General features: G+C 35.0%; 1 protein-coding gene across 1 annotated transcript in view; it reads right to left on the bottom strand.

Annotated features, from left to right (window-relative positions):
- Nucleotides 1-14,081, bottom strand: part of SEC63 (SEC63 homolog, protein translocation regulator) — a 68,809-nt gene that overhangs the window by 32,976 nt on the left and 21,752 nt on the right. Inside the window, exons 3-8 of the mRNA XM_061206759.1 lie at nt 9,478-9,592; nt 8,036-8,148; nt 4,113-4,174; nt 3,461-3,519; nt 1,948-1,998; nt 810-918 (exon numbers count right to left, since the gene is read on the bottom strand). Of these exons, the coding sequence (XP_061062742.1) occupies nt 810-918; nt 1,948-1,998; nt 3,461-3,519; nt 4,113-4,174; nt 8,036-8,148; nt 9,478-9,592 (509 nt within the window). The remainder of the gene's footprint in view (nt 1-809; nt 919-1,947; nt 1,999-3,460; nt 3,520-4,112; nt 4,175-8,035; nt 8,149-9,477; nt 9,593-14,081) is intronic.

Here is a 14,081-nt window from a genome sequence, read left to right as displayed (position 1 = left end):
ACTCAGGTTTTGGAACAAAAATACATCCTCCAGTGAGGCACAATTTAAAACTTACTTTTTTTTTTTTTTTTTTAAGGAAGGGAAGGGAAGGGAAATGTGTATGATTTCCACAGAGCAGTGATTCTGAAAGGCAACACTATATATTCCAGGGATAAAATTTATAATGTTAGCTTTATGGGATCAAAGAAAGTTATTTAGGATGGTACTTTTTGTTTTTCATAATAAATTTTGAAATAAGACTCTGGGAATGAAATATTCTGGCAGTTTTCTTTTAACACACCCAAGACCTCTACATACTTTACACGATTAACACAGTATAATGTACTGGTTTAGGGCTTGGGAACCACATTACCTGAGTTCCATCCTAGCTCTGTCACTTACTGTATATCCTTGGGCTCAGTTTCTTCATCTATAAAATGTGCTTTAAAAACAGCACTTATTTATGGGGGCATACAAAGATTAAATGAGTTAATACATGCATAGTGGCTAGCAATGCCTGGCAATGACAAATACTCAAGAAATGTTAGCTGGTATTATTACAAAATTAGCCCACAAGAAGTTTTACTATAAAATTTCTGGAGGGAAAAAAATATGTATTGACATATACATATAGCTGAGTAAAACGGGAATAAGAGAACTACAGATTAAGACATATGATGAAAGGTGTTAGCATTTTCCTCCAGCTTTAGCTATAATGAACTGAATATCCCTAAAACTATTAAATGGAATTTCTCCAGTTGAATATATATCAACTCTACATAAATGACTCAGAAAATAATCTAATGTCAGAGTTACTTAAATTTACTTACGTTTCATATCCATATTTCGGGTTTTATAAACAAAGTATGTATAAATCTGTGTTGTGCGTATTAGAATCTGGTCTCCACTATAGCGTATTGAGCGATACCACCAAGAGCCCTAAAACACAAAATTAAACCAGAAATAAAGCATAAAAACCACGATAAATGTTAACTTTGATGCAGAATGGTCAAATTTTCTAAATGTTCTTAAACCAATAAAAAGACCTGCTCTTTAAAACAAATGCCTTTGTTACATATTTCAAATGATTTATTTGGTAAATATTTATGCTGCCTGAGGCCTAAACACCAACCTACCTCATTACATATATATGATTAAAACATTTAAGTTTCAGCTAGAAATTGTTTAAAGACAAAATAGGAATGAAACAACCCACTGCTATAAGCAACAAGCTGGTTCCTCACACATAGCATGTCTTCAATAAATATTTGACAAATAAGCGTAGGAGCAATTTTATAGTTGATATACTACTTTCATTCACATTATTCCACACAAGTGGATTCTCACACAACAATCCTATGAAGAAGGCAAGACAAATTAATTGTTAGCCTCACTATGGGACCCATAGGAACCATAAGATCAGTAAGAACACCACCAGTCATAAGAGTAATAAACAATAAAATCATAAACTTTATGGTACCTCCATATTGAGGTACTATGCAACTGTTTTTAAAAATGAGGTTGTTCTACATGTTGTACCCCTATATGAAGCAAAAAAAGTCACAGAACAATACATATAGTAAGATCACATTTTTTAAAAAATGTGCACATGTATATATACATAATGCATAGAAAAATATCTGAAAAGGAAGCAAACTTAGCAGTGATTATCTCTGACAGAGAAATGGAGTTGGGGGAGGTGGTAATGGAAGATTTTCATTTTAAATTCTAAATACATCTGTACTATCTCGTTTGTGTGTAATTTTTGGATCAGGAGGAGATTCATTTTAACATACTGAAGAGATGCCACCTTTAGAAGACCTTTAAAGTATAACTGAATATAAGATTATTAAAATTCAAGGATTAATGGATTATATTCTAATACAAATTACAATCTTATAAGGAGACTCCAAAGCATGCACCAATTCCCTTCCCTAAAAAATGTTAATAAAAAGAGCTGGAACTTACCACAACAACTGGAAGGATAACCATGAATGCCAATCCATATACAAGTAAAACCTTGAATTGAAAAGGAAAGAAAAAATTATGGCCTTCATCAGGTAAATTATGACAACATCCATGAACACTTATTTTGAGGCTTACATGGGGGAGGCACTATTAAAAGCACTCCTCATGCAGTACTTCATTTAATCCTTATTTTCAAACTCTAAGAGGAAGGTACCATTATTATCTTCCTTTTGCAGACAGGGAACCTGCAGCATATATAGTCATCCCTCGGTAACCATGGGGAACTGGTTTTAAGGCCCCCAAGGATACCAAAATTCAGGGATGCTCAAGTCCTTTATATAAAATGGTGATAAAAGAGTAGGGCCTCTTTATCCATGGACGCAAAACATGCCGAAAGGGAGGGCCAACTTCAGCTGACCCTTGAACAATGTGGGGCTTGGCTCCCCGACCTCTTGCAGTGGAAAATCCACCTCTAACTTCAGAGTTGGCCCCCCATTACCTGTGGTTCTGCATCCGCAGATTCAACCAACCATGGATTGTGTAGTACTGTAGTCCGTATATATCGAAAAAAATCCATGTATTAAGTGGACCCACACAGTTCAAGCCCCTGTTGTCCAAGGGTCAACTGTATTATATATCCACACCTTGGCAAGTAGTTAGTGCCTTGGAAATAAATGGTAGAAGCTGGTTTCTTTACCTAAATATCAAACAGAACACATAATGTTCTGTTTGCAAGTAATTTCTATCTATTGGTCTTAGATTTCTGTCCTACTGCTTGATCCCAAATCTGGTAGCTAACTATCTTTTCTCTTCTCTAGTATTCCCTGAATAACCCTAAGCATAACAAACATGCTTATATACAGCAACTATATACCCTGGAAAATAACATGTAAATAAATAGCCATAAAATAACACTAGCCATTTTCAAAACAAAACATGGATTTTTTTATTGCTTCAAAGATAGCTCCTAGATAATTATTTTCAAGAAAGGAGAAGTAGGGAATTCCTGAACAATAGGTTAGGATAACTCCCGATGTTTTAAGAGTTGCAGCCTCTATTACGGACTGAAGTCTGATAACCTACTGCCTCCTGAAGTATCATATATAATATATATCATTATGTTAGCACACATTAAAATTAATTTAGCCTGGGTAAATGTGGAATAAAAGATAACTTAAATTTTGAGCGCTACTTAAGATAAATGTAGATACCATAAAAAAACAGTGGTTCCCTAAACCAAGGGTAGGACACAATCTGAAACCACCTCCACAAGAAATCACCACAACTGTAAGGAATTCCTTGAACAGTGAGGGGGGGAACCCTACACTAGAACACACTGCCCCAAACCAACAACCTAATAATAGGAACCAATTCTTTTCTCCATTATGCAAAAACAGTTTTCATAATCCACAGTTAAATTGAAAACAGCATGCCAGTATTTTCTTTCTAAAGCTCTCTTTATATTACCAAGATATATCGAACACATTACAGTGTCTTATTTAAATGTACTCACCAAAATTGAATTTTTCTGGTCAACTATCCAAGCTGGCAGGGCAATTCCAAAGCTCGTGGCTAAAATAGGAAGAATATTTTTGAAGAGTCTCCATTTCTAGTTTTATTTCTTTATATCCCCAAATTCTGTCTCCCCCACCCCCTCCAAAAAAGCTTTAAGATTATCTTATTATGTGTTTCCATTACACAAAAGTTGATGGACATGGTTTATATTTGAAACTTTAAATTTTTCCAGAAGAAAAAAAAATTCTAAGTACGTGAATTCCTTCCTCCCAGAACACTTAAATTCTTTTATATGTCCTGAGTTTGTGTAAGCATTATGAATATATGAGAAAATGTTTAGTCAGTAAAGAAAAACAGATTTTTTTCATCCAATTTTTATCAACTACTAACTGGAAATGAAGAATAATGACAGTGACTACTTTCCTCATCAAATCAATCAAAGTTCTATCTTTCAAACCAATCTCTAGAAAGAAGAATAAAGTAAAAATTAATTAAAGGGAACTCAATTTACATACTTGTTTAACTCCTTGTGGTTGTAATTTTCCTATTCACAAACTAAGAAAATCAAAACATTCTCTTCAATCTAGTTAACATTTTTATAATATACACATATCATAACCCCAGTATTTTTTAATCATCATTTACCACACCTTGAGGCCCATCTGGATTTCCAAACTCTTCCCAATTTTTCCGGGACTCTTCATCAGTTAAACTAGCATAAAAGGAACAAAGATGCAAAATTAGAAAGCCACATCTGAAAAATAAGTACTCATATACACAAACTCCATTAACTAACCAACTCACTTCTTAAAGATAATTTCAGAGAATCAAGAAAAGAACTCTCTGAAATCGGAAAAGGGGGAGAGAAAAATAAGAAATTCAGCATTAACAGAAAATGCTAACTATTGAGCCCAGATACAAATTCCTAGTTGGCCCACGGGTTTTCAGGTTTAGCCAGTTCAAGCCAGAAGATGCAACTTTAAAGGCTACTACATTTTCTAAGGAGGCAGGGAGGATTATAGGTTACTTTTAAAAATCTTATACACTCAGATATTTCCCAAAATTTCTTCAATGGGCATGTTTTTACTTTAATAATGATATATATCTATTTTTTAAATATAAACTTAATACATGACTAATAATAATCCCTCCAAAACTGGCACCACATTCTCAAAGAAAAAAATAATAACACCTATAAAATTCCACTGCTTTGGAAAAGGTCATTTGCATTGTGCTAAGATCACAATTTTCTCCTAAGCCAACTTCAAGCAAGACTAGAAAAATACCTGCTAAAGCAACAGCTTCTTAACCCAAGCAATATGAAAGTGACAGTGATTTTTTAAACACCTAAACATAAATATAACCCCTGACCTGGGCAATGGCTCAAGGCACAGGGTGAGAGTGGTTTTATTCCAGGTCCCAGTATAGATGTTAAAAAAAAAAAAAAAAAAAAAATTAAAAGAAATTTTCAATTCCTTCAAAAACTTTACAATGCTGTTAAGGAGACAAGGCAGACACATACACACAAAATGACCAATAACATAATAAGGAAGGCATTCTTGCAGACCAATTGGCAAAAGATTATGTTTATGTCCAAATCTAATTTTAGCCATATTTCTATTTCCCAGAACATATGCACTTAAGATACAATGCATTTTCTATTCAACAAAGCTCCAATTGAGAGAGAGAATGCAGAAGTACCTTAATAAAATTGCAAAATTTTTCAATGACTTGAAAATATTTTTAAACTTATCAATTTAGTCATTTATGAAAACAAGAACCTTGATGTCTTTAGTCCTTATTCAACTATAACTCCACTTACACTGTTTGACCTAAGGCCGCAGTAGAATACAGGAGCCAATGAAAGGCATTATTAGAGAGATTGCAAGTTAATAAGGAGTGGTGCTAAGATTCCTTTCTGCTAAGGAAGGGATGTTTTTCAAAAACTTTTGCCTTTGTTTCCCTGTACAATTGTCCACCCCACCCAGAGCTTTAGCTATTGTTTCTTTCAATTTTCTGTCTCCTAATCAGAGTCTTTTCCCCAAAATAATTATCTCTGCCCCCTCCTGACTTTCTAATGATGGCAGCACCATAAACTGTTCTGTTCTCTATACAATGCCCTTAGGTTTTGCAAAATAAAGCACAGCTCTCATCAGAGAAGCACTTGATTTTTCAACCTGCATACACACCTGATTAATGAGTTAATTCCATTAACTCATTCATTAAACCAATTGTACAACTGTTGTGTAACCATCCTGTATACTCAAAGGAATTATCCATTTTTTTAAAAGTCAGTGTAAGAAAGCAACTGATTTTTGGCTACTTATTAGTGCTTCAGTATCCATTCCTAAGACTTAAGGTACTTAAAAGCTACGTGATTTCAGTATAATTTATATATAACAAGCTTAAACAACACCAATGGTGCTAACATAATTTTTTTAAATTCAATGAGTATAAAGTTTCCTAAACATGATTTATATCCCTTGACTTTGGGGGTGGGAGGTTATATCATAGATCCTATTAGGAATCTAATGAAACCTATGCCCCTCCTGCCCTGGAAAAAAATGCACATTTACAAACACACATAAATTCTATATACAGTTTCAGGGACCTCAGTTTATAAATCCTAACCCAGAGAATGCTTTCACTAAATTATATGTGAGGGGCCTGAGTTGGCTATGTAGAGCTAAGTTACATATTCATATGTAAGAACACATGCAAACATACTTTTTAAAAATCAAAATATCTTTAAGGATGTAAATCATGCTGCCCACTTGTTATAAAGTAGTTTAAACATAGATTTTACACCCAAAAGCAAAATCCCAACTATATCCAGAAGAATGAATCAGATATCAATAGTTGATCTAACTCCTCAAAAATAACCATACCTCCTTTCCTTTAAGTTACAGTCTGGTCTGAAGAAATAGGAATGACCCAGCTTGTTTATTATAATGAGTGAATAAGGGAAGAGAAACTAGCCTGAATAACCAAGGCAAATTCTGAAAAACTTTGTAGATCATGCAGTTTTTTATAACTGCATTCTATAAGTTGATTGAATTACATAACTTAGGCTGGTAGAGTTATACGTAAGATAGCAGCTTCAATCACTCAGAACCTATATTCAGTAAAATGCACCCTTTTAACTAATCTAGTTATACTTGTCCAAGTTACAATAACTCAAAGTTCTGGGTCCCATAATCATTTTACTTCTTCATTTGTTCTGACAGACCATCAACTATTTAAGACATTTTACATACAAAACATTCTACATCTTGAACATGTAACTGAGTTAAAACCAAAGGCCATATATTATTCTTCTGTACTTCTTAGAATAGTGACCATACATCATAGAGTCAGATTTCCAGTAACCTGAGAACAAAATCATGAACTTGAAAGTGTTACAATACCTGAAAACTCAGGGGGGGGAAAAAATAACTGTACCAAAAGCACTAAAATTAAAACTACTAATTATTTTGGGTAAAAGAATCTGATTAGGAGACAGAAAGTTTAAAGAAACAATAGCTAAAGCTCTGGGTGGGGTGGACAACTGTACAGGGAAACCAAGGCTATCTGATTTCCTCTGGAAATCTTCAGTTCTTAAATTACCTGAAGACAGCAACTAAGGCACTGCAATACTTGTGCAACAAGGGTAAATGCTTAAAGGAGACACACTGAAAAAAGGGGAAAAGGAGACACCAACTGAAAGACAGCAATCTGGAGGACGTCTGCTGCATAGAAAAGAAAATGTAGTGTACACTTCAGAAGCTCCTGAAAGTATTGCTTTACTACAGAATCATATTCACATAGATAATAAGCAATCCACAAAGGGGGGGTGGGCTAGGCAGAGAGGAAACACAGTCAATATACTTTTATTAAGCACAAAAATGCATAAGATGATATTTTCCAAACTTTTGTCATTCACATTCCACTTTCACAGCCTGCTATTATATCTGCATATCCTATTATTTACTTATATTTTTTAAGTTAGCTTACAAAATTATATACATCACCGAGTCCCCAAAAAACAGATACATCTTGTCTGTAGTTTACTCTTTAATTCAACATAAGAGCTGTGTGGGATATATCTATGATTCCGGAAGAGTCCAGCTAACTTTTTAACTCTTATAATATTAATACTCAAGGAATTACTTCTAATTTTATATACCCTATCCTGTTTCCCCAAAGTTAAACTCATCTTTAGTTTATAGTTTAAATGAGACAAGCTACAGGCCAAAATAAAAGAAATAGATCTAGCCTAACAAAAAGCCTAGAAGTGAAAACAAGGGGCAAGTATATCTCTTCTAATCAGGATGCTTTGAAAATAGCTCAATTAACACATCACTTATTACTTAATTTAACCAACTTACATGGCAAAAGCACTACTGTAAGTTACTTAAAATTAAGATTTGGCTAAATTAACACTTCATGGTTGCCAGGTAGTTCCATAAATGATAGACTCAACATATGAGGTGCTTAATAAAAGTGTATGACAACTATTTTATTACTACTTTATTCAAACAGAAAACTATCTTTACCACTCTTAAAAATGTGTAACGGGTCCTATAATACTTACGCTGCATAAGCTTTTGCTATCCTCATGAACATAACTTCATCACCTCCTTTATCTGGATGATACTTAAGTGACAGCAAACGATACTGTTTCTTAATTTCTGCTACTGTTGCCCCCTAAAAGAAAAGGCTTTGTTTTAGTAAAAATAAGCACAATGCTGTAAAAACATAATCCATCCCACTTTGAACTTAAAATACTGAACTACTCAATATTTTCAGAAACAGAAAATGAAGTTTTCATCCTATATATACCTTGTCCTATAAATTTCACCCCCATATTTTTTAAATAAAAATATTCATTTTGCCCAATATATTTTATTTTATTGAGCACCTAGTATGTGCCACGCAGTACCCTAGGCACCGACAATTTGAGACTGATACTATATAATGCCATTTAAATAAAATAAAATGATAGTGACATTTAAATATCAAAGAATGATCACAGTAAATTAAGTCTGGCTGAAAAAAACTCAAATCAAAGGTTAACTTCCTTTCTAAGAAAAAATCTGAAGAATTTCTGGTTTCACCTGCTTGTCAATATTTTAATATTAAGTAAATACTTAATAAGTTTACCTTAGTTGTTTCCTAATTAGATTCAATTTCTATGAATAAATTTTTCACATTGATATTTTATGGCATTAAATTGCCCCCAAACCTTTTAATCTTAAAAAATCTCTCTTGATGACCATGATCATCACAATAAGAAAACTCAGATGATATGCAAACTTTTCTTCTACAAAGCAGAAAACTAGAAGATAAACACACTCCTTACTGTGTATCATATGAATCTCTGGATCAAGCCATCTACTGAGGAGAGACGAGAAGTAAAAAAAAAGTAGTATGGGGGAAAAAATAGAAAGGGCACTAGATTCACCTTGGTTACTAAGAAGTTATGGGACCCCAGACAAAACACAATTTTCCAGGCCTCATTTTCTCCATGAGAAAAAAAGGCTAGATGATCTCTAGCATTCATTTCAGTTCTAACTTTCCACTGATTAACTTAAAAGACCAATTTTCTACTGGGACCCATCACTCAAGTTCAGTCAAGAAAGTCAGCTAACAGGTACACTCAAGATTAACCTGAATTTCTATGACAAAGACACCAACACACTGCCTTAGTGTCAACTAACACAGGGTCCCATCCAACTAACATAAATAAACCCCTTGCTTCTAACTTTGCATTAAACCAACCTTAGAAACGTCTTTTAAAAATATACTAACTTCTCATCTCATCTTCAGATATTTTTACATTTTAGCAATTATAAACCAACCCTTAATAGGATGGCAATCAACATCTGTGGCTTAAAAAACATATATGCATTAGAATAATAATGGATTAGGTATCTTTTTTAACTGACCAGAGTCTGATTTCTTTAGGCACAGCTCAATTTCTTTTAGGCTGTAGGCCCAGAGTATTTTCAAGGGACTATATAAAATACTACTTACGGGATCCAAATTTAATACTTCATAAGGATTGTATTCTTGATATTCTCGGTCTGTTTTGGAAACTTTGTATGTAAGGAATAATAACAATGCCCATCCTGCAAGCAGAACTATTTTCCTGTTTAGAAAAAAGATAAGTGAAGTATAAATAAATACAACTATATGGTTTTCCTTTAAGATTCTAAAGACACTATGGCAAGGCATAAAACAATCTTAAGTAGTCTCATGTCACTGTGCTATTGACTCAAATTCTACAACCACTGGGTTGTAAGACACAAAAAGGACAGCATCTTTTTTCACCTTTGAATTCTCTAGAATCTAGCAGTGCCTGGCATATAATATTCTCTCAGTTACTATTTGCAGAATTTTAAGTAAGAAGTTAATGTACTCATTAACTTATTGGACCCATTCCATTAGATCAAAATATATTAATACTTAGTATTCAGTTAACCATTTAATGTAAAAAAGAATTGCTCTTGACCTTGTAATTACACTTTTAGTAAGATAAACTATGAAAAATAATGGGTCAATTGTGCAAAGATGAATAAGTAGCCTTGTTTATAACAGTAAAAGTTTGGAAACAACCTTAATGTCCATTTATAAGGAACTAATTAAATAAACCATTTATAGGAGACTAATTAAATAAACCAAGATATAGCCACACAATAGAACATTTTTAGCTAACAGATACAGAAAGACGTGCATAACAGGTTAAAAAAAGATATAAAAGAACATATAGGTTGAAAAATAACTAATTTCTTTTCTCTTCAATATGTTCTGTTTAGTAAAAATATTTAAAAGATTGATATTACCAGTGTTGGAGAGGCTAAGGTAAAAAGGAACTCTCATACATTCTACACTCTGAAGGAATATCTGGCAATAAGGTTATCAAAAGCCCTAAAGAAGTTATACCTTTTTAACTATCATCTATTCCACTTCAAGAAATTTAGAAGGAAATAAACTAAAATTAAGTTTATAATGTATAAAAGGGTGATTACAGGTATAATTAATAGCTGAAAACACACACACATAAATGTCCATCAACAGAGTACTGAACAGATAAATAACAGTACATCCATAGAGAGATACTATCTAGACACCAAAAATATTTGCTGTGGAAGATTATCTACCTTGTACTGTTAAATTAGAAAAACAGCTTTCAAAGCTGTATGTATAATATAATCCTATTCTTTGTAAATAAAAGTTTATTATAGGGGGCTTCCCTGGTGGCGCAGTGGTTGAGAATCTGCCTGCCAATGCAGGGGACACAGGTTCGAGCCCTGGTCTGGGAAGATCCCACATGCCGTGGAGCAACTAGGCCCGTGAGCCACAATTGCTGAGCCTGCGCGTCTGGAGCCTGTGCTCCGCAACAAGAGAGGCCGCGATAGTGAGAGGCCCGCGCACCGCGATGAAGAGTGGCCCCCACTTGCCGCAACTAGAGAAAACCCTCTCACAGAAACGAAGACCCAACACAGCCTTAAATAAATAAAAAAAAAAAAAAAAAAAGTTTATTATAAGTAAAAATATAGAAGGTAAATCATCTTAATGGTGGTTATCTTTAATGATAAAATTGAATAATATTTTTATACCTTTTGTATCACAATTTGTTACATTAGGTAGGAACTGTTAAACAAAGACATAAATGAATCATAGGAGACCTAATCAAACAAAACTGAAGTGACCTATTTTCAAATACAGAAAGAAAACATTCCGTGTGTTTAAGCTCTCTTGATAGGAACCTAGCTTAAACGTGTTTATTTGGAGTTTCCAGGATCCAGTTCCAACCTACCTCCTTACTTTTATCACCCTAGTATTTCAAACAAAATAAATCCCCATATCCCACAGTTCCCTAAGCTTTTCCCACCATTATGCTTTTGCTCCCTTGGGTCTTTCTACCTAGAATTCCCATTCCCCATTGCTGCGTATCCAAACTATATTCATCCTTCAAGACTCAACTCAAATTATCTATCCTCCAAGAAGCAATCATTAACTCTTGTGAAGATGATCAATGTGGAGACCATGGTTACAGTCACAAAGAAGCACAAACCATGACCTTCCTCCTCTGGCTCGTTGCAAACTCCTTGAGCACGTGGACAGGATCTTATTCAGTTCTGACTAACCTCAGCGTAACAAAGAGATGGCACTCAGATGCAAATTTCTTTCTACCTGGCCAAATTAATGCTCTAAACCTTATTAAGGGCATAATACTGCAAGCTGCTTTCCATACTATCTGTATGCCCAAAGACGAAGAGGGAGGCCTACCTGGAATACTCCCACTTTTACCTGGCTATCTAGGGAGAGGTAGTTAAGAAAATAGGCTCTGGAGCAAAAACTACCTGAAGTCAAATCCCAACTTTACCACTTATTAACTGAGAGATCTTGGCAAGCTGCTTAGCCTTTTACAATTCAATTTCCAACTTTTAGGGTGGGTTTGAGAATTAAATAAGATTAGGTATGTAAAACCCCTAAAAGGTGCCTCACAGATAGTAAACAACCAATTCATGGTAGCTATTTGCTGTTATTAGTAACTCTTACCCAAGTCTCAGCTTTCAACGAGGACCTCACTTACTCAAGGAAATCTTCTCTATCTCATGCCAGTTAAGAGCCCTCCCTAAGTTCTTTTATGGCACACCCTCCCCGCCCCTTACAACCCTTACTAAACTCTATTATCATCACTTGTTTACTTGTTAGTATTTGTTACTCACGGTATATCAGCGCCTAGTGTACCTGACACATACGTAGCACACAATAACTACTTATTTTATGAATAATGAAAATAATTTAAAACAGTAACTTTTGACTCAAACCCAAAGTTTGCTAATACCCTCAATATGCTAAAGAACACTTGAAAATATATTTTATTTCCACGCAAACTTAGTAACTCCACATTTTGTTTTGTGAACTTCCCCAAAAGGCTACAAAGCTCAAAAAACAAAGATAAAAGTAAAACTGAAAACCACTAAAGTAAAATTTTAAAGCAAACAAGGGTAGAAGAGAAAGGGAACAAAACACCTAAAACACACTACACCCTGTGTTAGATGCTCTTCATGTAGCATCTAGCTCTCTGAGCCAAAGAATAAAGGGAGGAGAGAAGAGGTTCATGACAGAATCCCCAGGCTGATGAAAACTACCACAACCAATAAAACCACGCTCTAATTTCCTGAGAGCCAAACCAAAGGTAGAAACATAACAGATTATATCATGCTCTGTGCCCAATTTTTTAAAAACATGTTTGGTTTCTCTTAAAAGACAAACATTTTCCCTACATATGGCTTCAGTAATTAAGTTGAGGTCTTGTGTTTTTTCTTTTAAGCAACTTCCAGAAATTAAGAGTATTACACAATGACTACTTAATCTTGAAAGAATGCTTCAAGGTTAAGTAGCAAAAAGGTTTTGATGGTTCCTGACCTTATCTAAAATTTTACCCGTATTATTTAATTCTTCCTTACTTAAACATCCATTAATCTGTACTTCTATTTAAGTAAATCTCTTTACTAATTATTAAATAGAACAAAGTTGGGTTTTTTTTCTTGAAAACTGAGGTTCAGATACCCACAATGTGTTGACCAAAGCCCAAAACAGAAGAGACTGGAAAGCCAAAAATATCTGCCTTGCTGCCTCATAAAAGTTTAATTTAAAACGAGAAGCAAGGACTTCCCTGGTGGCGCAGTGGTTAAGAATCCACCTGCCAAAGCAGAGGACATGGGTTCGAGCCCTGGTCCGGGAAGATCCACTTGCCATGGAGCAACTAAGCCCATGCGCCACAACCACTGAGCCTGTGCTCTAGAGCCTGCGAGCCACAACTACTGTGCCTGCGTGCCACAACTACTAAAGCCCGCGTGCCTAGAGCCCGTGCTCCGCAACAAGAGAAGCCATTGAATGAGAAGCCCGCGCACCGCAACAAACAGTAGCCCCTGCTTGCCGCAACTAGAGAAAAGCCCGCGTGAGCAACGAAGACCCAAATGCAGCCAAAAAAAGAAATAATAATAAATAAAATAAATAAATTAAAAAAACAAAACATTGGGCTTCCCTGGTGGCGCAGTGGTTGAGAGTCTGCCTGCCAATGCAGGGGACACAGGTTTGAGCCCTGGTCTGGGAAGATCCCACATGCCGCGGAGCAACAACGCCCGTGAGCCACAACTACTGAGCCTGCGCGTCTGGAGCCTGTGCTCCGCAACAAGAGAGGCGGCAACAGTGAGAGGCCCGTGCACCACGATGAAGAGTGGCCCCCGCTCGCTGCAACTAGAGAAAGCCCTCGCACAGAAACGAAGCCCCAACACAGCCAAAAATAAATAAATTAATTAATTAATTTTTAAAAAATCAGATTTAAAAAAAAATAAAAAATAAAAAAACAAAACAAAACAAAAAATGAGAAGCAATAGCAAGGAATACATAGCGAACATGAAACTACTCTTGTAAACACTAATTTTGCCTTTTAGTTTCACACCATTGAAGAACTCTTAACACCAAAGCTAAGATTTCCCTCCCTCTAGAAAGGAACTAAACCAGGCACATATGTTGAAAACTATCATCATCATTTAAACCAATTTTTAAAAATAACTGGATCCACTTTTACTAATATCCTCTGCTAGGTCTTGCCCTCCTAT

Source organism: Eubalaena glacialis, chromosome 12, assembly GCF_028564815.1.
Source record: "Eubalaena glacialis isolate mEubGla1 chromosome 12, mEubGla1.1.hap2.+ XY, whole genome shotgun sequence".
NCBI classification, from domain to species: Eukaryota; Metazoa; Chordata; class Mammalia; order Artiodactyla; family Balaenidae; genus Eubalaena; species Eubalaena glacialis.
Note: the sequence above shows the minus strand (reverse complement) of the source record. Positions and strands in the feature narration are given on the sequence as shown.